The following is a 24206-nucleotide window of genomic DNA, read 5'->3' on the forward strand; positions in this document are numbered from 1 at the left end:
TTAATCCAACAACAACAGATTATACATTGCAGCACAAACAAACATCAGCTCATGCACGCTAACAAACCTGCAGCTCTTCCTCACAGGAGCTCCTCTGTAGTGGCTTGAACCCACAGGAGCTGCTTTAAATGGTACGTAATGATGTAGGGGTTGATTGCTCAGTGCCATCAGCTGGTGGTAAAAGACACCTGTGCTGTGCTTAATTGACCCTGATTGAGAGCAAACAATGGGTTCAAGTGGGCATCTTGAGAGCTTTCTTTGCCGGGGGGTGACACAAAACGTTTATGAATTGATGTTCATGGCAAAATGTGTCAGTTTACACAGTGTGGATCTCTGCTCTCCTGCCTTCATCTCTGTCATCTATGTTACTTGGTGCTTGTTTTAGATCATAAGGCTGCCAGTACAATATATTTTCCTCATTATCAACAAATTCCACAAGACCCAAACCAGCAGGAATTGTCTGTGTATGCAAACCGTGATATACATCTCATCCCTCTGTGCCATCGTTGTCCAAAAACTTCTAAAAACATGTTGATTAGCCACACTGTTTTACTGTGGCACTAAACCAAATCCATCCACACCACTTTCACAGGTCACAGGTCATTGTGTGGACCCATGGGCCCCATTTGAGTAAAGAACTGTTGTATTACCTAAGTCCTGCACTTATCCACTACTTGCTGTTTCTTTGGCTGAATTGTTAGACATGTACTCAGAAACACTATATTTGATGTTTACCAACACTTAATATCAGATACATGGCTGTGACAGCTGCAGCTGCTGTATGTGGCCTCATTTGTGACAAATCCATAAGAGCCGTCCCCTCCTTAAGCACTAGCTGAGCTACCATAGCCACCACCTGTTCATCTCTTAAACCAGCATAACAACCGTCGAATGCTGCAACCTCAGCAGTGTTGGTGTTACTGCTGTAAACAGCTGGATAGCTGCTGTAACTGCCGGGGCCAGCACTGGAAACGGTATCTCGAGCAGCAGGAAGTCCAGCAGCTGCGTTAGAGCTTGGGTATGGTAGACTTGGCAGAGAGGAACTCCCCCCTGTTCCACTGAACCATCAGGGATATGATTGCTCTGATTTCTTTCCAAGAAATTGCAGAGGCATAGCATAGAGGTCCTACTAGCAATTAAGACACAAAATGTTAAGGAAAAGAGTATTAGACTGGGAAAGACATCATGGAAAGTACGCAATCGTCTTATTAATTGTTAAAGAGCAACAGGAATAAGTAAGAATGTATATTTGTTTTTGTTTTGGCTGCCAATTTACCGCTTCACACTCCAATCCAGTAGGTGGCGGTAATGAGCACATAAAATAGTTTTCCAATCGCCATTCAGCCATGAGGAAGAAGAAGGTAAACTACAGCGGACCCACCGTCGGTGTATTGTCCACGCCCCCCTTCGGTGTTAGTTTTCGTTTGACAGCAATTGAAGTTTCTTGGGAGTCTCCTAAACTGGGACTGTTTTGGCCTCCTAATCAGCGCATATTCGGCTTCGTTTCGACCGATCCCTCTGTATTTTTCTCTAATGATGGAATAAGAAATAATCATGGTGGTGAATTCAGTGCACTGGTTTCGCAAAGGTCTGCGGTTGCACGATAATCCGGCGTTGCAGGAGGCCCTCAATGGAGCAGACACAGTGCGCTGTGTTTATATCTTGGACCCGTGGTTTGCTGGCGCTGCTAACGTGGGAATCAACCGATGGAGGTTTGTAAATTGACTTGATCTGTGATACGTTTAGGTTTCATTAAAAGTTGCTTGAAGATACCGTGTTATGTAAACAATTTATCAGGTCGCCATTTGTATGATTCATTGCCTTATAATGTGCAGCGCTTGGAGTTTAGGCTTGGGCCTGGTGGAGGCAGGTCTCAGTATACGCGACTACGTCAGTTAGCTAACGCTAGCTTAAAATGGAGAGAACGCTCAGCCAGGCACCATAGGAGAAACGAACAATTTAACGTGATCCTTCCACATCGGCCAGGTATCCCCACCTGGATGAAGACCACTTCTTTATCGAGTCTCTGTCGTCCACTCGTATGTTCGGCATGCACGTGAATGGCTCAGCAGCCGATGAATTGTGTAAAACATCTCAAGCTACAAACAGAATGAAACACATCCTCAACGTTGACTGTCGCTCAACTCCGTCTACTGCAGACCGGTGGAAGAAACTGAAAGGCCAGGATAAAACAACCCGCAAACCACTGCTCAATAACCACATTTAATTAAAACAGCTTCTTCTTTCTGGCTTATGTAACGTTACAGACGGAATGGCGCAGTATGTGGGCTAGAAGTCATGAAGCATGCCGAGTGTTTATGACAAGCAGAGCGTCGCTGGTCAGATGTGCTCAATGCACATTGTGTAAATAGGAAAAGAATCACGTGTAAAACTGAGCTGGTCTGTAAGACAGACCTAATGCAATTTATTGCTTTTATAAACACTGCACTTCGATCACGCTTCGTAAATAGTTCATATCCCATCGTAGTAATATTAGCGTCAAATCATAATAATAATTATGGTGTTTGATGTGCATTCCCGGCTAATTGACTGATGTCAGTGAGCTCATCTGTCATTTTGAGTAGTAAAGTAAAATTATGATTTATATATATATATATATATATATATATATTAAGGATTTTAAAACAAGATTGGCTACATATGTATTTATATAAGGTCTAAGGTTATTCTAAGGTCACGAAAACAACAATTCTTACTTTCAGGTGATGAAACTATACATTTGAATATTCTACTTTTCTACCAATAGATCCCCTGAATTGTACAAGCTTGACTCTAAAGAGAACCTGTTCACTAAAACAATAAAACTCCCATCTTTGATATAGTTAAGTTAAACACACAGTACAACCTCTGCATACCAAAAACATACCATACACCAAAACAAACGTCTTACGGTGAACGGGTGGGGAGTAATGCATTTACGATGTGAGAAATGATATATATGCTGTAGGCAGATATTTCATTACTAACACAATCCTTAGTCCAGTTCAAAGGCATAAAAATGTTGCATCTTCTTGTTTGTTTCAATTGAACATTTTCTATTTCTGGTTCGTGTATAATGACCTCCTTAGTTTTCTTGTTTATGTTTCGGGAGCACAGGGGAGACTGATGTTCAGCTGCTAGTAAACACAACTCGTGAGCTCCTTATTTATTATTTGAGAGCATTTATTTTGTAGTAAACTGTAATTCATACTAGGACTGGGCAGGGTCACCTTAAAATCAGTATCATGATTAATTGTCACATTGAGCAAATATAATTAAAAATAAATATTTATATATAAAATATTTTTCTAATGAAATTGAATCAAAAGTAATTGAATTTTATCATCAATGAAATCGATGGGTCTGCAGTATGTTGTTGACAACGTGTCCTAAGGTGGGGGCAGTAAACCAGCCAGTCCTGTGCCTTGTGTAGCTCACGTGATGAAGTTATGGTCGAAACAGCATTCACACAGTGATCTGTGACCTCTGATCACAGTTCCTGATTGTCTGCTGTGGTGCAGGTGTGATAGTAGTTGCATTTCTGACTGACTGAGTGACATCAACTCTCACTAGTGAAGAAGCAACATGCTGTCTTCACTTAGAGACTATTTTCTAGAGGAGTAGAGAGAGCTTCATCACACGGTGCAACAACAATCACCTGAAGCTCAATATGAGCAGAAACAATGAGCTTGTGGTGAGCTACAAGGATTCAAAAATATGGATGTTGCTGCAAAGTAGCTACAAACTGTAAAATGTGGATGCTTCACACACATCTTCATCCTGGCAGATCAGAACATCTGTACACAGGGCTGCACAGCTGTTTTAATCAGGTTCCCAGGTGAGCACATGGTTTTAATAAATGCAGTTTTCCTTGCTGTCCTCCTCGGTGTGTCCCTCATTGTCCTCCACTTCAGCTTCCTGTATGGCAGATGCTGAAGATGCACCCTCAGTCCCTGGCTGAACCTTATATTAGCCCGTCTTTGACAGGTGAATGTGCATCAGAGCTGAGACGAGTGTGACAGACGAGATCTGTACTAAATTTTTATTTTGTCGAGATGTGAGAATCCCCACTCGCATGCTGTTCTGCTCAATGGCAGTGGAAGAGACGATTTAACCACCTTGTTGATGTTGGAGTAACAATCTGGATTGCTTGTATTTACTATTTGGACCAAGTCATACGCTGGACGCTGCCAGATGTTTTCCTGTTATTTTTTAAGTACATCCAGTCTCTCTGTGTAGTCTCTGTCAAGTTGCGACTTTGCTCTAAGCTCCCGATGTTGTTTTGTTGCAGTGCTCTGCATGATATACACCTGTGACATTCACAAAATCCTCGGCACAGGAAGACACAGGACGTGCCTGTTTAACCTGATGAAATGCCAGGAGAAAAACATCACGCAGATCTAGTTTGTTAGCAGCGGCACGTGCTACATTCATGTGCTCCATGCTCGTTTCATGTTTAGCAAACAATGGATTGGATCAAATGTGACAGTTGCTGCCGTTTTCTTCTGCTGAAGAATTGAAGTTTCACAAAGCAAACTATTTACAGTGTTCACCCAAAGCGATCCCACTCATGGCATTTTCCAATCTATGACCCAGATCCAATTCAGTTGCTACATGTCCGGCAAAGGTGCATTTTGAAACAACTGGAGGTTACACATTACTGATGTGTCTGCTTGCGTTATGTGCACCCCGGTTATACATTTTCCACAGCTTCAAGTAGAGATGCGTTGATCCACTTTTTCAGCTCTGATCCAATTCCAAGACCTGAATTTGGATTTCTGCCGAAACTGATATACCAATACCAGATGTCTTTTTCTTGATTATTCTTAGTACAGTATTATTATTATTTTTGTTGTTGGTATAATGTGTAAGGTTACATGAGGCCACACCACACAGCACTTCTCATTAAAACAGCAAAACATATGGAAGAATATGATTATATATATTATATAATATGAATATGAATAATGATTTTGACGTATTCCAAAGAAGTTCATTTGATGTGTAGGTTAAGTAGGATTCACATACAAACAAGTGTTGGAGTGCAAGTTGCTTTGGCACCTCCTTTAATGTGAACAAATCAAGTGCATAGCGGTGCATTATCAGCTGCGTAACTAAGTAGATTTCTTGACACGAGTTCATCAGTAAGAAGAGAGTGGATATTTGAAACAAAAGTGTCAAAACTGTGTAGTAAAATTAAAATTCACACGATCAGCAAACCCTGTCAACTGAGTTAACTACCAATAGAATATGGAATCTGGATTGGTGAATGTATTGTTGATGTGAATCCAGTGCTGATAAGTGATTTATGTCTGTATCAGCACCTGTTAGCAATTTTGGATCAGATCAGTCCCAACCCCTAGGTTTAAGTTGGGCCTGCAAGATTAGTTGACATTTGACCTTGTGGAACTAAAAATGTCCATAATTAGTGCATGAATTATTGTATTCTGGCCCAAAATGTGTTGTGTGAGCTGTCACCGTGTGGAGGCGTAGAAGTCATGGTCCATCACCCAGAAGCTCAAAGATTCAGCTTCAGTGTGAATCTACAATCTGCAGGCTGCTTTGTATGAACATGCACCATGTGAGAGCTGAAATGATCACATTTTAGTTTAACTTTTGTATCAGCCGTAGCGGTGACCCTGCTGCTTACCCCAGATCTTTGCCATTTAGCAATCAACTAATCAAAGTTCTTTAGTGTTACTTTCTGCCCAGTCAGCGAACAGATGATGGGATAACTAGAAGGGCACTCGGAGAGCACAGACCTCAGCCAAGGCCACTCAAACCCACTCCAAACCCATGGTCAATATTATTGCTTGTTCTCTCCCAAGCGTAAAGTTTTGACATTTTTCCACAATATCTCTGGTGGAGTTTATTGCAGACAATTCATATTTGGATGACATGTTTGTATTTACATTTCCATGGCCACACCTTAGTTCATTACTACCATCTGCGGGATTTTGTGATGGATGGCATTTAATCCACCAAATGCCCTATCTTGTGATGATAGCAAAAGTGAAAAATAAATTGTAAATCCGTCCTGTGATTTGGATCTGCTTAAAAATTGAGTGAGTTCTTCCTTGGCCCATGCTGCACCCTTTAACCAAGTTTTATGACAATCGGGGCACTAGTTTTTCTGTAATTCTGCACAGACAAACTAACAAGTTGAACCAAAAAGATAACTGCCTTGGCCGAGGGAATTCAGGACTGAGATGGTGTCCTAAACTATCACTGTGCTGAAAAACAATTGATACCATCACAGCTATAAACCTTGCTCTCTAGCAGGTGGGTAATACTTCTGTGTGTCTGTGTGCAGGTTTCTGCTGGAGGCTCTGGAGGACCTGGACAGCAGTCTAAAGAAGCTCAACTCCAGATTGTTTGTCGTCAGAGGGCAGCCTACTGATGTTTTCCCACGGCTTTTAAAGGTCTGTATTCCTGCTCACCACACCTGGAGGGTAGTCCTAAACTTCTTCTTCCTCTAATTACAAGGGGCCTGACATTGTGGACATGGGGTGTGTTCCTCGCCATCGGTTCCCTCTACACCTGACCTCTCCACCTGGCACCAAGCGGATGGTCTGGTGACAAGAAATCTCCCTAATAACAAAAACGCCGACACAGAAACAATCCATTCTGCATTTTGTGGCTCCATCACTGTCGAGGTTTGCTCTTGTTTAGGCGGCAGGGATATTCACTCAGCGGCTACAGTGTCGGTGTTCCTTCCGGACCTTGTGGCTGTTTTCACAAATGTCCAGTTAGGGCAGGCATGTTGAGGGATGGAGCTTTGGACATCGGAGGCTGGACTCATTTAATCAGCTGATCTCTGTGAACCACCAATCAACATCAAGGGATCACTTAATTATCAAATGAGTCCAGCCTGGTGGTGCCCGAGTTAGGGTATCCACAAGCTATTAGTGTACCCCCCGATGTTTGTGCTCCTTGCAGTTCGTGCTACACTATCAGCTCAGCTTTGCAGGGTTCTGAAAACCCCTAACCAGGGATGGGCTTTTCAAACAGAAATAGCACTTGATATTCGCTGGGAACTATTCGACTATTCTTGGACACCCTCTCACCCTCCCCTGGTGGCCCCTTCCAACACAAAGGCATATTTACCACCTCAGCCCTCTCGGTTGGCAACACGTTTCACCATATTCACAAGTCCATGGACTTTGTGAACAAGGTTTGAGGTTTGAAACTGGACCCAGATGGAGTCCTACGATGAGACCTCATTGTTTACAAATCTTACCTACGGAGATAACTGAAACATTTAGCACATGAGTATGTGTATTTATGTATATGTATTTAGATATGTCCGAGCCCCGTGATTTCTGCATCACCACATCCTTGTTTTTCAAACCCAGCAACACACGAAGACATGAGAAGCAGTCTAGTGTACGCAGTCCAGTGCAGTGAGGAACGCGGGATATTGGGTGAATCTGAACAACCATCAAACAAACACATGGCTCAACACAGGAGGGCCAACTCCTCAGCTCAGCAGTCTACCTCCACCTGAAAGAGACGGGACACTCGTTCCAAACTCACATGCTTGGGACAGGGAGGACGGATGGTTCGAAGGAGGCTGTTTACATAACGATAGCTGACACCACTTATCCCTCATCCACAATGCCGCCCTTTCATCCCAGGAGATTTATCAACTTCTCGCAGTCGGCCTCGTGTGACAACTCTCACAGCAGCCGTTCACACTCAGACGACTCAGTGATACTAAAGACTGCCATTTTCTTTTAATGATTATCTAACATCCAATGTATGCATGTACATTTCTCGTATGCTCTGTCAGATCAGGCTCGACTGTCAAACCTGTCACCACACCTGCAGTAACAATGACCTCAGGACGAACTGAACACACCCCTTGTCTTTTTTTTTTTTTTTTATCAGTGCTTTTTAGGGGACTGACAATCACAGCAGCTGACTTGTAGCCAGGAAACATGGCTGTTGTCTTTCTTGTGACTGAGCCCACAGTTATCTGATTGGCCTGCGACATCAAATCCACACAGTATGCACTTCACAGAATGCCACAGTTTGCATGTTCACAGTACGCTGAAGCATGTTAGAGCGGCTGCAGACGGTATTGACATGAGGAGATTCCCGATGGGGATTTAGCTCCAGGCAGGGAGGAGCAGTTCAGGCATTAACTATCTCTATACAACAGCTATTACGTAACACGCCGCTGCAGGTTTTCCATTATATGCTAAGGAAACCCAGTAGGCTTCAGATTTCCATTCCAGCCAAACGCAGGGTCGGCTACAGTAGCTCTGCCAACTGACGTCACACCAGAGAGTTAAAGGTGCCACTCCAGAGCTTGAGCTTTATGAAAATAAATGAATGAATGGCAGCACTTGTTACAAATCATTGGGGGGGATTTCTGATTTCTGTCTGTTGGAGCGCCTTCACGCAAACAAACAAACTCTGGTGTGTTTGTCTGTTTGGTTTTGTTCGTTTTGACTGGCGTGAAAGCTGTCACTTCCTCTGATGCACTGCTGCATTTTGACAGTGAGGCAGACCAAACACAGGCTTTCATGATGCTCGATATGTGATTTTAGCTTAGCTGCTGTATAGTTACCAAAGTGACCTATCACTGAGTTACGTAACAGTCCATATTCATGATTCAAAGAGTTGTTTGTCACATAATCATATTCTCAACGTGTGCAGTGCAGCGTGGGGGTGGCATACTCCAGAGGATGTGCTAAACAGCGAATGAGTAATGATATGACTTCTTTTTAATGTGACATGTTCAGTGTGAACATTAAACAGACCCTAACTAAAACATATCAAAACATGCCGCTGCCTTGCTAACAAATTCTTTCCGCCTGTCCCTCGTTCTCTCTGTTTACTCCGTCTCTCTCCTGCTTTCCCTCTTTCTGTGCCTCGCTGCAGGAGTGGAAAGTGACCAGGCTGACATTTGAGTATGACCCAGAACCTTACGGGAAGGAGAGGGACGGGGCCATCATCAAGATGGCCCAGGAGTTTGGAGTGGAGACCATTGTCAGGAACTCACACACCCTCTACAACCTGGACAGGTTTGTAACGCACACACACGCACATAAACAGGATGTTTTTGTTTTTGTTGCCTGTGGACAGAAAAACTACTGCCCTGACTTTGATGGAACTTGGTGGAAGGCTGTAGCATGGGCCAATGAAGAAAGTTTATCCGAATTACAGAGCAGATACACAAATTATTTTTTGCTTTTGTTAACATAAATGTGGTGGAAGAAATGCCATACATCTTAAAATCCAGCAGATAGTAGTAAAGTTCAAGACAGACATGGCCGACTGTAGAAATACGATAACTCCGTATCACAGTTCAGTTTAGCCGACACATGCAGTTGCTCAATTTTTATACAGAAAGCCGTCATTATATAGCATTCAAACAGTGGTTTCATGGGAGAACTGCTTTTTTTTTCAAGCTAAAGTGTATCTATGGAAACGGAAATACACACATATTGTGCAACTGCTTATACTCTGACTCACAATCAAATGTGAATTGTATGCAATAAACTCCAACTCTATCATGCAAAGATATCCGAACTTTACGCCTCACGAGAACAAGCAATAACATTGAAGCACTGACCACAGGCTGATACTAAATAACCTTACACACCGCTACACAAATCACACTGGTGTTTTAAAACTCACTTTTCATGCATTTCCATCACAGTTGCACTAATGAACTGTTAAAAAACGACGACATCGTGCTGTGTGATCACATGGTGCTGCTCTGCGTCATCCAGACATGCGTCTCGCTGTTTCAGAGCTTGAACGATCTAGTAGTCTATTAATCACTACACTCTTTGAGCTACTCTCCACTTCTCACACACCTTTTGCACTTTGCACTGCTGTACATACATGAACCAAGCTGGCAGGCACACATGGGGACACCCCCCCACAGTCGACCCACCACTGCTGGCAGTTAGTCTCAGTGGGCTTGTTCTGTGCATGCATTGCTGTAAATGCTGCTGTAAATATTGAGGTGTTACATTGGGCTGATTGCCTCAGAAAAGTCTCATAAAGATGTGGTGTTGCAGTGTGATGTAGTGAACTGCTGATGTCTTACAATGATAAAATGGCTGTTTCTGTGAATGGAGTCTGGTGGCTCTGGTGAGAGCGATAGAACAGCTGTTTCTGGTTAAGCAAAAGGGATCTTACTCTTGAACAAAAATCTATCTCTATAGAGATCTTTCCATAATGTTGTCAGACACTTATTATAACAATCTGAGCCTGTCAGTGGCAAAACACTTTTTGTGGACAGACATTGACGCTGCACAGGGATCACATTGCAGCTTGTTTTCATGGCTGCTGGCTGCAGCTCTCTCATTTTGATACTGAAAAAAAAATGTCTATTAATCACTTGGAGTCAAAAACATGGAAAATAGGGTCCATAATCAGATAATAAACAACTGGAATTTCTCCCGGACCCTGAAATCTTCCAGGTTGTGTGGACCTGCGCAACTGCACACACGACGTTACTTTCAGTGATTGTAAATGAAATGTACGTCAAGCTGAAACAAGCGAATAGTTCAACAACGTGGTAGAGGACGTTATTTCACTTGTTTATGTTGTAATGTGTAGTAGATACTTTAAAAGACAATGTTGAATTAATCCAAGCAGTCTGTCTCTCCTTGTATTGGTTTTCCCTCTGCAATCTTGTTTTTAGAGGGAATATTCAATTTTGACAGCCCTGCATCTACATCAGTTCATTGTAGTCCAGACTAGAAATAGCCATGCACATAATCCCCTGTAGAAGTTTATGTAAGAAAGTGAATTAAAAAAATCAGTTATCATTCAGAGTTTATTATAATGTGCAGTCAATCATTTCCAGATGGATCACTGAGCTCGCCAGACTGAGAGATGGCTAGAGTGAAGTTCAGCAGTCACATTTCTACACACGCTCTCATACGTCACAGAGCATTTCGTAATCCGCAGAGACTAGCAATTGTTAGACTTGTTTTCTCTCTGCCTGTGTCTGCTGAAGACAAAAGGTTGAAGGCCGAACCTCCCTGAGCGGTTTCCCTACACTGTGCGCTCCATAAGACAGTGTTTTTTGCAATTTTGCAAGCAGGTGTTGAACTAATTCTTTAAATTTGTTGTTGTTGTCTTAGAATTTACCTTTTAATGGTCCAGTGTGCAAAACAGTCATCGGCCCAAACCCCGTCCGGCGTGCAGAAATGAATGTATTTGCAATGTATTTGTGTGCGTCTGATGTTTCTCGTCAGTGGAAGAGGCCTAATCTGTCCCGAGAGTGAGCGTACATTATTTAGCAAACGCCTGTTAATGAGCCTGGAATTTATACTTCATCCATTCCACAGAATCAGATTGTTCCCTGGAGCCGACAGCAGCGCGCTGGCTGGACCATGGGAAGTAACTCCAGAGCTGTTCAAGAATCACTACGCTTGTCTATCAGATGACGAGGCAGCACTTAGGTTTATTTTCATTGGCCTACTGTTGTATTGAGTCTCAAACTGAGAATTTTTGTTTGGGATCCTGAGGAGGAGTGTTTTGTCGAGAGAAGGACTCAGTGTTTGGTTTGTCCGTTCTGGGCTACTGTAGAAACATATCGGTGCAACGTGGCAGACTGTTGAATCTACTGTAGATATAAAGGGCTCATTTTAAGCTAAGGAAAACCCCAGTTCTTAGTTTCATGTGATTATACAGTAATGAAAGAATAGTATATTCAATATTATATTATATACACACTCAACCTTTAAAATGAGATTAATTCCATGAAATGATAAAGGCAGTTCATCATCACCTCAGACCACAGGACTATAGCAGTGTGTATGTTGTAGCTCAGAGGAATCTGTAATTAGCAGGTTCTTGAAATTTGCTTATGTTGTGTAATTGGTCACACTGAAGGTCAAGCTCAGTAATCAGGTAATGTTTTTTTGCAGTTTGTTCATTTGAATTGATTTTTTTCCTTGAATATAACTGTTCACAATATAAAAGTGGCCATAACATAAATAAGATGTTAATTTTTTTCATTGAATTTCAATGTTTGCATTCATGCTACTACCACTAAAATCTGCAGTGTGGAACTTTTGTCTCCCCTTTCTGCAAGCGAGAGTTATTACACAAACACTGTCGACGGGCTCCTGACGCCATAGGCTCTGCCATGCTCCTCGTTACTGTAGCGTACCCCGCCACTTCAGTTGCTTCCCCTTTCAGCAGTGGCTGACCAATCGTTGCTGCCATCATTACCGGTGCGCCAGCATGTTACTTCAGTCTCCAGTGTAGGAAGAAAACTGTTTCAGTTTTAGCTTTTCCTTTGTGTTGTTTGAGTTACCTGATTGAAGTGTCTGCCCTTTTGTAGGACAGTGATGAGACAATCTGTTTTACATAAATCAACAAACATCTGTGATTAAATCTTTGGCACCTTGTGAGGAAAGCCCAGACCAGCCCAGTGAGGAGTCACCTGTTCACTATCTCAGCTCACTCCTCAGCCACTCTTCCTCTTGGCCTTTCATTATTACAGTAGTAATCTGAGTAACACTGACGTGTAATCTATTTTATACAGGAAGCCCAGTAATCAATTATGTATTGAATTCCTGTAAATCTGCTCAGCCCCCTCCCCCTCATCTCTTGTTTCCTGCAACCTGTATTGAATCCTGACCAGAAAACGAAACCCTGGTATACTGTGAAATGCAGAGGGATTTTACTCCTGCTTGAACTCGTTTGGTGAGGGCTTTAATGTAACAGTCATTTAAGGCAGAGCCCTCCAGTGGTCATCTCATGTTACTGCAGGTCATGTGCCTGTCCATGTGCTGGGACCAGGTGACAGAATGAGTAAGAGGGGAGGGAGTACCACTGGACCCATACACAAGCCGGGCAGTGTCTTGCCTTCTGCACGGAGAGCATTCAGACCAACACAGTATTACATCAGCATCATTACTGGCCTGTGTGTGAGAATGTTGTATGAGTGGATGAGGCAGCTAGGAGCTTAGCTTTGTGTGCGCACTCAGCTGCAGGGTTTATATTGGTAGTTGTGGACATGTGCCTGGCTTACTGTGCTCATTTATAGTAGTCACAGTGAATCAACCAATAGGAAACTATCCCTGCTGCAAATCCAGCAGCCACGGATCCAGAATGGTCTCATTGATATAGACAGGTTGTATAAGATAGAAACTATAAATACAGAGCTTCACTGTCAGCTGCACCGAGAAAACAGCCTCAAAAGGAGGCATTAAGGTTTACTTATATGATGCAGTCAGTCTTCTTATTATTTGTCTAGGTATAGTTCAGTGATCATTTTCAGTAGAAATGGTTTGTAAGCATTTCAGAGGTTCAAACAGCAGCATTTTTAGGGGTTATTCTCTCATTTTTGTTCCCTTTTAAGGTAAAAAAAAAATAGAAGGATAGAAAGGTAGAAAAGATAGAAAAAAAATAGTAAAAAGCAAGACTTAGGAGCTTACAGCCAGGCTAGCAGCTCTTCCTGTATGTCACAATTAAATATCATGACAATCTATCAAACAGACATCTCACATGTCAGGATATCACTGCAGTCATTAGGATTCATCCTTTGGGGACCATGAATGTATGCACAAAATTTCATGGCAATTTCTCAGATAACTGTTGAGATGTTTATGCCTGGAGCAAAGTCGTTAAAAGACAGACTGATCAGTAGACTTTCGTCCACCCATCCACAATCATTTCAGTATTCTGCATATCAGTGTTTGGCGATTGGACGTACATATCGGCTATCAGTGATTGGCCATATTCATCGCCAGTTGTTTTTTGGTGCGAAGCAAGTGTGTGTGCACTGCACAAACCGCCTGAAAACCTTCATGTTCACAAGAAGATGATCCCTTTTCATTTTAATAATCACGTTACCTTTAGTCTTTTGCTACCCTCAGGATTTTACCCCACTATGTTTTATGTGACCGTCCATCGCTTTGTATTGTGCCGTGCAATGAGGTGTCGTTTTCACTTGGTGTCTTAAAGCTGCTGATAATCAATTCAGTTGCATGTTAAATACAGCAGTTCATTTATTTGCACCATACGCATCATATCAGAGGTTTATTTCAACGTTTGCCCTATAAATTATATTCTAATATTTTTGTGGATGTGTGTTTCAACAGAACATGGCCACTGACGAGACCTGTTACATAAATTCTACTTTTCTGTCCTTTTGTGTTGGTCACAGGATAATAGAGATGAACAACAACAGTCCTCCTCTGACCTTTAAGCGGTTTCAGACCATTGTGAGCAGACTGGAGTTGCCCAGGAGACCTCTGCCTCCCGTCACCCAGCAGCAGATGGACAAATGTCACACTAAAATAGCTGACAACCATGATCAGCTATACAGTATACCTTCACTGGAAGAACTAGGTATGATCGTGTTGATTAGTTTGAGAATATGGCAGCTGTGGGATTCATAATGCTGATGCTGAGGAGAAACTAGGAGAGTGCATGTGATTGGATTTATTATTTACTGTTAGGTTTGAATTGACGTTATGTGTATCTGAGCGCTAGTCTCCAGCAAACAGCGGCTTAATGTCCGCTCAGACCAGCTGATGTTCACGTTTAATCCAAATGTGTGCCTTTCTCTTCTGTATTACATAGAATACATGTCATTGAAAAATCCTCCTCAGTTGTTCAGTCACCTTAGGTCACCATATTAATAAGAACAGTTAGCACTCGAGCAAGCTTTGGTTCATTAGATAATAGCTGCTTTGTATTTGACCATGTCTCCATGTGAATATTTGTCCAGGTTTCAGGACAGAGGGTTTACCTCCAGCTATTTGGCAGGGAGGAGAGTCAGAGGCCTTGGACAGACTCAATAAACATCTGGACAAAAAGGTAAACCAGAAGCTGGCGTTAAAAGCCCATTGCTGGACTGATCCACAACATTTTCAGTTGGCCTTTTTTTTCATCAGATGATCACTAGAATGCCCTCACTGTCTCTGCCTGTGTAGGTGTGGGTGGCCAACTTTGAGCACCCTCGGGTCAACATGTGCTCTCTGTATGCCAGTCCTACGGGCCTCAGCCCCTACCTGCGCTTTGGCTGTCTGTCCTGTCGGGTTTTGTACTACAACCTCAGAGAGCTCTACATGAAGGTACTGTGGGTTCCTACCGCTCGACCTCAGACGTGACTTTAGGCTACACAGACACACACTGATGCCCATTTGTTTTGTTCTCTGGCAGTTATAATAATTCATGACTCCATCGACCATCATCTCTTGTTTATTGTTCTTTCCCCGCTTTCTCCCTTGTGCTCTCCATCAGCTCCGTAAGCGTTGCAGTCCTCCTCTGTCCCTGTTTGGCCAGTTGTTATGGAGGGAGTTCTTCTACACAGCTGCTACCAACAACCCAAACTTTGACCGCATGGAGGGAAACCCCATCTGTGTCCAGGTGGGCCAAAAGAGGAGGGTGACATTTCACAGAGAGGAAACTTGAACAAGCTTTATTTTAAAAGTTGTAAAGTCGTCATCACTTTGGTGGTGTCCTCCTGTGTATTAACAAAGAAAGTACAGTGTTGGCCTGTGTGGTTTTGGATGCATTGACATTCAGATTTCACAGGGGGTTCAGACTTTAAGCACGGTTTCAATAGACTTGCTGTACTTTGTCAAGGTGAATGTGTCAACACCATAATGCGCTGATAAAGGCCAGAAACCCCATGCTGTTAAATATATATATATATAATATATATATATAAAGCATTGATGCTTAAACACAATACAAAGTTGCTAATCAAGCCTGGCAGCAACAGTTTAAACAATGCAGTGCAGTTGAAGACGGTTTTTTTTCCATGGGCCCAAAACCAGCTGCCTCCCACAGCTTGACAGGAGACCATGAGATTGTGTGAATGAAAAACATAATGAACTCAGGGATGCCTATTACAGCTAGAGGCGTTATATAAGGTATAACACAGTCCAAGTTCCACAGAGGAACTTGTCAGGCTTCACATTGGGTAAATCTTAGCCCTGCTCCTTTCATAACAAACGCAAACCATGGCCACACGCCAGTGAAAAGCCACATATAATCAAGTTCAAAATATAAGTCTTTAATTTACACAACCAGGGCTCCAGACTAACTTTATCAACCACCATCGTGGAAAGTCCCGAAAGGCCGAGGTGAATGTCAACCACACTCACCATCCAAGAATTAAAATGTTGTTTCTTTACTTTCATCTGTAGTTGTTAGTTGTTAATGGCATAGTCTATGTAACACACTGCCATCAATAGCAGCTACAAACACTTTTTTTCTTAGGACAAGTTCTGGAATAAATGTATCTGGTTACTTTCATAAATGTAAACCTTGATGTAAAGTGTTGAAGAAGTCTGAGGCATTCAAGAGGGGAGTGAATTAAAAAACCTTTAATATCTCATAGCTGTTGAATCATGATTTCAGTTTTCTTATTTAAATGTGATGAACACAGCTTATCAACGTACCTTATTTTGTTCTCCTGTTTCTCATCGTCAAGAAATCTTAATAAATGTTGCATACAGTGCAGAGAAGTGTGTCCTGTTATAAACAAGGTGGTCTCTCAGTCGGGCCAGTACAGTTTAGCCAGCTGTATTCACACTAATACCATTTAGACATAATAATAGGACTACTGATTGTAGTATTGATTAAAACCCATGCAGATGTGTGAAATTCATTCACTAAAGTAAAGTTCAGATAACAGCCGAAATAAAACCAGTGAATGTTTCAGGATCAAAATAAGTGGATTCATAAGATGATTTGTCTCCTCCTGTAGAGAAAAAGAAGAGTATGTAGTTACAATCTTTCCTGTGTCATTCGCATCACATGTCTCTAGATCCCATGGGACCAGAACCCAGAGGCACTGGCCAAGTGGGCTGAGGGTCGCACTGGTTTTCCCTGGATTGACGCCATCATGACCCAGCTGAGACAAGAGGGCTGGATCCACCACCTGGCCCGGCATGCCGTCGCCTGCTTCCTGACCAGGGGAGACCTGTGGATCAGCTGGGAGAGCGGCATGAAGGTGGGACAGGACAGCTTTGAATGAAAAACCTGGTGTCCGACAGGTGGAGAACGTGCAACCCCGCGTCATGTAACACTGTGTGTTCCTGCAGGTGTTCGAGGAGCTGCTGCTGGATGCAGATTGGAGCGTAAATGCCGGCAGCTGGATGTGGCTGTCCTGCAGTGCCTTCTTCCAACAGTTCTTCCACTGCTATTGTCCTGTAGGCTTTGGAAGGAGAACTGACCCTTCAGGAGACTACATCAGGTAGGCTTAATACTGGTTCTCTGACGGTATCTACCATATCATTTTCCCTGTCAAATCTCTGCAAACTCAGGGATGTTTCCTCGGTCTAATCTGGCTGCATATATGCTTGTAAATGTCAGTAGCAAATAGGATTAATGTTGTAATGATTTGAACATTTCTCAAATGTCATGCAGGCGTTACATCCCCATCTTGAAGGACTACCCGAACCGGTACATCTACGAACCGTGGAACGCCCCGGAGTCAGTTCAGAGGGCAGCCAACTGTGTGGTGGGAGTAGATTACCCCAAACCCATGATAAACCACGCAGAGGGCAGCAGGCTCAATATCGAGAGAATGAAACAAGTTTACCAGCAACTCTCCCATTACAGAGGGCTCAGTAAGTCAACTAACAACACTGACCTGTACCTGATCAATTTGATTCACACCAGATAGTGCTATAACAAGGAATCTGTACAGTAGAGACTACAGGTGTGCTGGTATATCCTGTATACCATAGTGAAACATCACCACCAACAATTTCTGTTGCCATCATTAGCATAAGCACTGTTGTTTTCCCTCATGAGCAGTTTGACTAATAGAAAGGCGTACCCTCGTGTCTCATCAAACCGGACCAGTGAATTAGGCTCCTTCTCCTTCCGTTTGTGCAATTCTTCATACTGTCATCATGGCTTTGAAAACATTAGCCAGTGGTCCTACTGATGCACAGCTACTCTATTGGTGCTGAGTTATAATGTCGAGTGAAATGGCAAGCGTGCCTTTTACCTGACTGAACAAGAGTGCGCACAGAAGTAGTCCATCCAAATGCAAGGCCATGACTCTGAGCTCCAGCGCCTCTTTTCTCTTTCCAAGATCTGCTTCCCTTTCTCGTTGTACTCTCTGGACACAATCATAAAGAGATACGTGTCCAGTAAAAAGGATTTATTGATAAGGATGTTGAATTGTGACGTATAGATTTTTTTTTTTTAACACATGTGTTCTTTCATATCAGTGGTAGGAGAATTATATTTCAGTGCTGTGTGTGTGTGTTAGGTCTACTAGCATCAGTACCAACAATCCAAGAGGAGGCAGAGCCACCAATGACCGATGAGTCCCAGACCAGCAGTGGCCCTGGTAGGAGGAAACACAGAAGAAAGATCCTTATGTTCCCACTGAGGATCTAAAAAAAATCTTATCAGAATGAATACTTACATCCATGTGTCACAGTCAAACTCTCACTTTTCTCTTACGTTATCTTAGACTCTCCTCCCAGAGGTCCAGCCGACATCGAAGCAGCTGGCTGCTCTACAGCTCCTGATTCGTCAACAGTTTGTGCGTCCTCCACCTATCCCCCACATCCAGACCTGGAGGAGGCAGCGGACAATTACCCATCCCAGACACCCTGCACCTCCTTGCACTCATGCACACATCCCTCTGCAGCCATCACATCTACATCTACCAGCCACCCTCCATCCACAGCAACTCCTCCCTCACCAGCCCAGAGTCCTCTGTCAAGGTCCAAACCCCCTTCCCCTTCCTCTTCATGTCCCACCTTATCCCCGTCTCCCGGTCCAGCCACGCCTATGACTCAGACCTCCTCTCTGGGGCAGAGGAGGAAAGGCCTCGCCCGCAAGGTCCGACGCATTCAGAGGCAGCGAGGGCGACAGACCTGCACTCCAGCATCCAGGGAGGGAGACAGGAGATCAGAGGAGGAGGAGGAAAGGGAGGAAGCAGTCGGGGAGGAGAGGATGGAGGAGGACGTTGAGCAGGAAGAGGAGAGAATGGAGGAGGAGACTTCTGAAGAGACAGCAGGACATCAACAGTGAGGTACGATGCACAGTGTCTTTATTCCCTCAGTCAGTGATTGACAACCTGGTTTGTCAGAGTATTTTAAGTGGCTATAACGGTATTTCCTGCTCTGTCTTCTCTTTCAGATGAAGTTCAAAACAACAGTCCTCAAACATCCAACCTGGATTCATGAAGACACACAAGAGACAGAGTTCTGGACATGTGGACAAGATAAACATATATAAGCATGCATACAACACAAGTGGAACCAGCAGAAAGCATTTTACTCACATTTACTTCAGTCATAAAGAAATGGAAATACTGCAAGCAATTCAATAATAGGAGCTCCTTAAAAATAAATTAAGGATTTTGACATTTTAGAAGAGAACCAGTCCAGAATTTCTGTAAATGATTCAAAAATTATTCATAATTGAGGACATTGAGGAGTTCTTAATCCTAAAACGTAGTTAGGACGAGTAATGAGTAATCTTCTCTTGTGCAGTTCCATCTGAGACACACACACACACAAACACAAACAACAATAAGGAGCAACATAGTGTACGCACCACATCCACATTGAATCCATACAGTGTGGCGTCAGCAGTAGCACCTTTCCGCTTGTCCTCTTGCTTCTACGAATGTCCTCTCCTTAGAGGCAAGGTAGTGTAGGAGCCTGAAGGTCGCCTGCCAAAACACACTGTCCCGTCTCTGCAACAGTCTGTTGTTGTTCTTTGTTCTGGGAAAGAAAAGCAACTCAATGTCATTTGATAAAGCAGTGTATTTTGACATTTTGCAGTAATGATTTTGCATAACTGTGGTTTATGAGATTTAATAAGCTGTGGGTGACAACAGAGTCCTAGAGTGCAATCTAAAGCAGTTCGTTCTGGGTCCTGGCCAAGCCAAAAGCTGACTATTGTTCTTATTTAGAGGCAGACAGGAACATTGCTAGAGCTTCAGACTGATTTACTGACCTTTAGTGAAATGTAATCAACTTCACGTTATGTTGTAGCTCCCTTCAGTGTACAGTTGTGGACGACTGGGCCTGCTTTCAGATGGGATCTGACTGACTTGTTTAAAAAAGAAAAAAAAAAGAGCTACTTCTGGTCCAGGGAACTGGAGGGTATTGGCCTGGATTCAGACCTTTAAACCCGCCCACTACATTTTTGTCTGGCATCATGACATGAAACTCATCTGAAAAAGAAATTAATCCAATGAGCTAATTAGCCAACCCATTAGCCAATCAGCACTAGGGCAGAAGGAGTCAAAACAGCAATGGTGACCGCTATAGACAAGAGATGCTGCAGTCATGGCTGTCCTCTGCCCGACACCTTAGTTTGTTTTTAACTTTGCTCTGCTCTTCTCTTAAATCTCCGGCGAAAAAAATTTGTTGGCATGGCTATGCATCAGTGTCCATTTAAAATGCTGTTAGATTGAGGCAGATGCATTGGTGTCTGGTGACTGGGTAGAAATGATTGAATCCCCCTCCCCACAGAAAACAGTTAGAGTGGACACAACGTCAGATTGAAGATGGAAACGGAGTAATGAGGTGACAATCCTGTCTAATATCAGGCAAGGAGGGTATTTCTGTTCACATGGCCCTGATGATTTTGTTCAGGACATTCTGCTGATTTTACCAAATTAAAGAAACACTAAAGAACATTATTAAAATTCTACATTTTAATATGCAAACGCCATATGTCAGTGTTTTGGGAAATATCTGATATTTTTGCTAACAGCAGTGAAGATGTTGGTAACAGGAAACATAACATTTTTTATAGTTCACCTCCCTAAATCATAAAGTCCCTGTCTGTTTTAGGAGGGTCACACATCTCTCACATTTCTAATTGAAACAATTGGAATTAAGAGGCCAAGACGAGACCTTCTGTATACCTTTAATCTGAAAAACACACACACAAGTTATTGCATTTGCCATATTTTTTACTGGCACTTGAAAATACTGCTTGTGTCTACTGAATGTAGAGGAAAAAACTGGTGTGTTGTTCTCCCCATATACAGTATTTATCAGAGTTTGTATATGAAATATGTAAAACCATAACCTGTCTGTTTTACTAATGGTCTGATTAAGGGGGTTTCGCAAAGCCTTCTGTCTCATTTCTGCCTGGCTGTGTCTTACCAAAAATGTCCACTAGAGGATGGTAGATACAGCGAATTCTGCACATGGTCAGTCAATTGTTAAGACTTAACATTGTTTTACATTTACTAGGGCTCAAACTAAAGATTATTTTGATAAAACTTTAACCTGACGAATAGATTCTGTATTAATCAACTCCTAATGAAATCTAGTGAAATCTGCCCTGCATCATTTCTCAGAGTCTCTCACTGGTGTCTTGAAATGCCCCGAGAGAAGAGAGAAGCAGTCAATTGTCACATCAGAAAAGGTAGAACCAGCAAGTTTTTTGATTGAGAAATTACCAAAACAATTATTTGAGCAACAACATGTAATGTACAGGCCACTTTCACTTCTCGATCTTCAAAGTCATTGTAGAAATTGTACAGATCCACTTTTTCTAGTTCAGTAAACTGACATAAAATTGTCTAAATTCTACAATCTTTTTTTCTGATGAAATTAGCAAATACATATTCTGTCCAAAAACTGACAGTAGATGATCTTGAATTTATTGTTTTTACAAAAAACAGGAATCCAACCCTAAAATGACCAGTTAAGGAACCATTCAGTATTTTTTTTTTCTTTTTTTTTTTTGGAATTGGAAGATTTTCTTGTTGGATCAGAATGTTTTTGAAAGTGACACTGCCATTTCATCCTCACCTCAGGGCTTTCTTTTTCTTACTCCAAACCTGTGCAGAATAAGCAGGCCATCGTAGCAGTTTGCCTTTGTGAAACCCCCTCAGTGTTGCCTGGATGGGTCGAAGTTTCCCCAAAGAAGGATCATTGATTGTTAAGGAGATAATACTCACAGCCTGTGCAGGTGTGGTACTGTTGGTGTTAGGGACAAGTGGGGACTGTGACTAACCCTGTGACTGTTTGAATCCTAGAAGGTAAAAAGACAAATCAGTAGTGGAAATGCAGTTCAGGTAGATAGCCAAAACACAGGCCAGAAAAGGTCACAGTTCCCATTTAGCCTGAACACAACACAAGCCCTGAACAGGCGCTTGTGTTTTGCTGTACATTCCAACTAACAACAGTATGACGCTCTGCAGGGCCAGAGGTCTGTCTGAGAACTTTGGGCTCCATGGATATTTATTTGTTTTGTATTGTACAAAAAGAGTTTATTTTCATTAAAATTGCTGAAGGAATTGTGATTGAAATGGAAGTTCATGGTTGTTGGTTTTTTTTTAAATTACCAAATAACAAATTAATTTGTCAAAATGAATGAACAAATTCATTTGTCAAAATGAATTTGTGAATGTGGGAAAAGCAAATTACAGTCTTCTCAGTTTTCCCAAATGCACAGCTTTGACTGGTTGGTTGTATTGCACATGCTCTAACCCACAGGAGCCTTTCTTTAATCAAACCCTACATAGCTTTTAGGAAGGAAAACATGCTTAAAGGATAACTTTCGTTTTTTACAACCTGGACCTTATTTGTAGCATTAAATACGACCATTTACTCACCCAGACAACTTTGGTTGCATTTGGAGTCGTTTTGAAGAAATTAGCCCCAGAGGAGCGGCGCATATATCCATATAATGCGAGTACTCGGGGCATCCATGCGCAGCCTCTATAAACGCATAATCTGCGGCGAAACTCGTTCATATTCCAATATTTTGTATTTTGATGATATGCTGGTGCTATTCCCCTCTGAGCCGGCGGTCGGCTAGTTTAGCTGTAGTAGGCACAGCTATGGTTCGTTATTGCGTATTCGTAGCCGACCGCCGCAGAGTACGGTAATGACATCATCCACGTCAGAGTTAGTTGCCTAGAGACGCTGGATGTTGATAACATGCCACCACGGGGCGTAGCAGTAGACATGACTAACCATTTTGTGAACTTGGGAGAAACTGCAACACAAAGGTTAGTTTATCATTTCGACAGCTGTCTGCTCAACACACAGCAGAAGTATCGGTGCAATGAGGCAGCAAGTGCAGTTTGCAGTTTAATTAACTGTATCAACATTACTGTCACTGAACTCCATTGTTTACTTAAGTCATTAGAATGACTTCTTGTTATGCCACCATGTGCACAATAATGCTACTGCAGGCCTGCTAGCTGTGATTATGATTGCAGGTAAGCAGCAAAACTCCCATTACTATTCCCCCTGAGACAACAGTACAAAATGTTTGGATTAACCAGAGGAAAATGTGTTTAGAATCATCTTAAATAAAAATGTTTTCCAAAAGCTTTTTTGGAAACTTTTCCACAGGACCACTGCATCCAGCTTCCGTTGCCTTTTCTTCATCATTTGTGTTGTTGGCTCCCACTTGAAACAGTTTGGCTCAAGTCTGAACATTGAAAATACCTTCTCGGCATCAGCATTTGAATGAGGAAGCACTGAAACCAGGGTTGCGATCTTTGATAGCCTCCCAAATTGGTTCAAGCCAGTCACCTTTGAAAAAGGAACCTCTATTACTTAAATGTTTTCCTTTTATCTTAATAATGAGTATGTTGTGTGTGCAAAACATTTCTTACTTTGTTCTTTTTTGAGGACATTCTTCCACAAAACTCCTCAACATCAAAGGATATTGGGTCCTGGGGCATGGCAATGTCCATCAGTTGGTACTCCATAAACGCTTCACTTATTTGGTCCTGTTCCTTGGGGTCATGAAAAGGGAGGAATTCCTGATATCTTAAAAAGAGCACAATGTGTACAAGACTGATTAGAATGCAGTGAGAGACAGATTTGTTTGTGATCATGACCATTAAACTTATAAATATATACTCATGTGAAAACCCTTGCCTGTCTACAAGGTAGAGGGCATCTTCAACCTCACACTCAGCCCTGAGCTGCAAAAGTGACCAGTAGAAACTGACTATGCAATACACTTTAATCTGATCATCATTAAGGATACTTAAGCAGCAACGATCGTTGTGATACGATACACCCCCTGATCACGATGCAGTTCGATTCAACATGATTTGCTCCAACACCATGCAATACAATATGATACACTGATACAAAGGAATGAAGCAATATGCAATATGAAAAACTACTGCAAGACAGTAGATGTGCTTAAGACTCTTTTTTTATCAGCAGGCATACTAACTCAGCACGAAGCAACAAAACGTAGCTGAAAACCGAATTAATCTTTCTCAAAGGGGTCTTTCACAA

General features: G+C 42.4%; 1 protein-coding gene across 1 annotated transcript; it reads left to right on the top strand.

The window, feature by feature from the left end:
- Positions 1-1424: 1424 nt before the first annotated feature.
- LOC121607387 (cryptochrome-2-like) lies at positions 1425-22245 on the top strand. The gene is made up of 13 exons (XM_041938133.1): positions 1425-1712; positions 6314-6422; positions 8890-9032; positions 14150-14334; positions 14717-14805; positions 14922-15062; positions 15232-15357; positions 16766-16951; positions 17043-17194; positions 17368-17570; positions 18224-18304; positions 18431-18997; positions 19105-22245. Exons 1-12 carry the CDS (start codon positions 1555-1557, stop codon positions 18994-18996), a joined length of 2139 nt encoding a protein of 712 aa, XP_041794067.1. The 5' UTR covers positions 1425-1554; the 3' UTR covers position 18997; positions 19105-22245.
- The last annotated feature ends 1961 nt before the right edge of the window (positions 22246-24206 follow it).

Source organism: Chelmon rostratus, chromosome 6 (genome assembly GCF_017976325.1).
Source record: "Chelmon rostratus isolate fCheRos1 chromosome 6, fCheRos1.pri, whole genome shotgun sequence".
Lineage (NCBI taxonomy): Eukaryota > Metazoa > Chordata > Actinopteri > Chaetodontiformes > Chaetodontidae > Chelmon > Chelmon rostratus.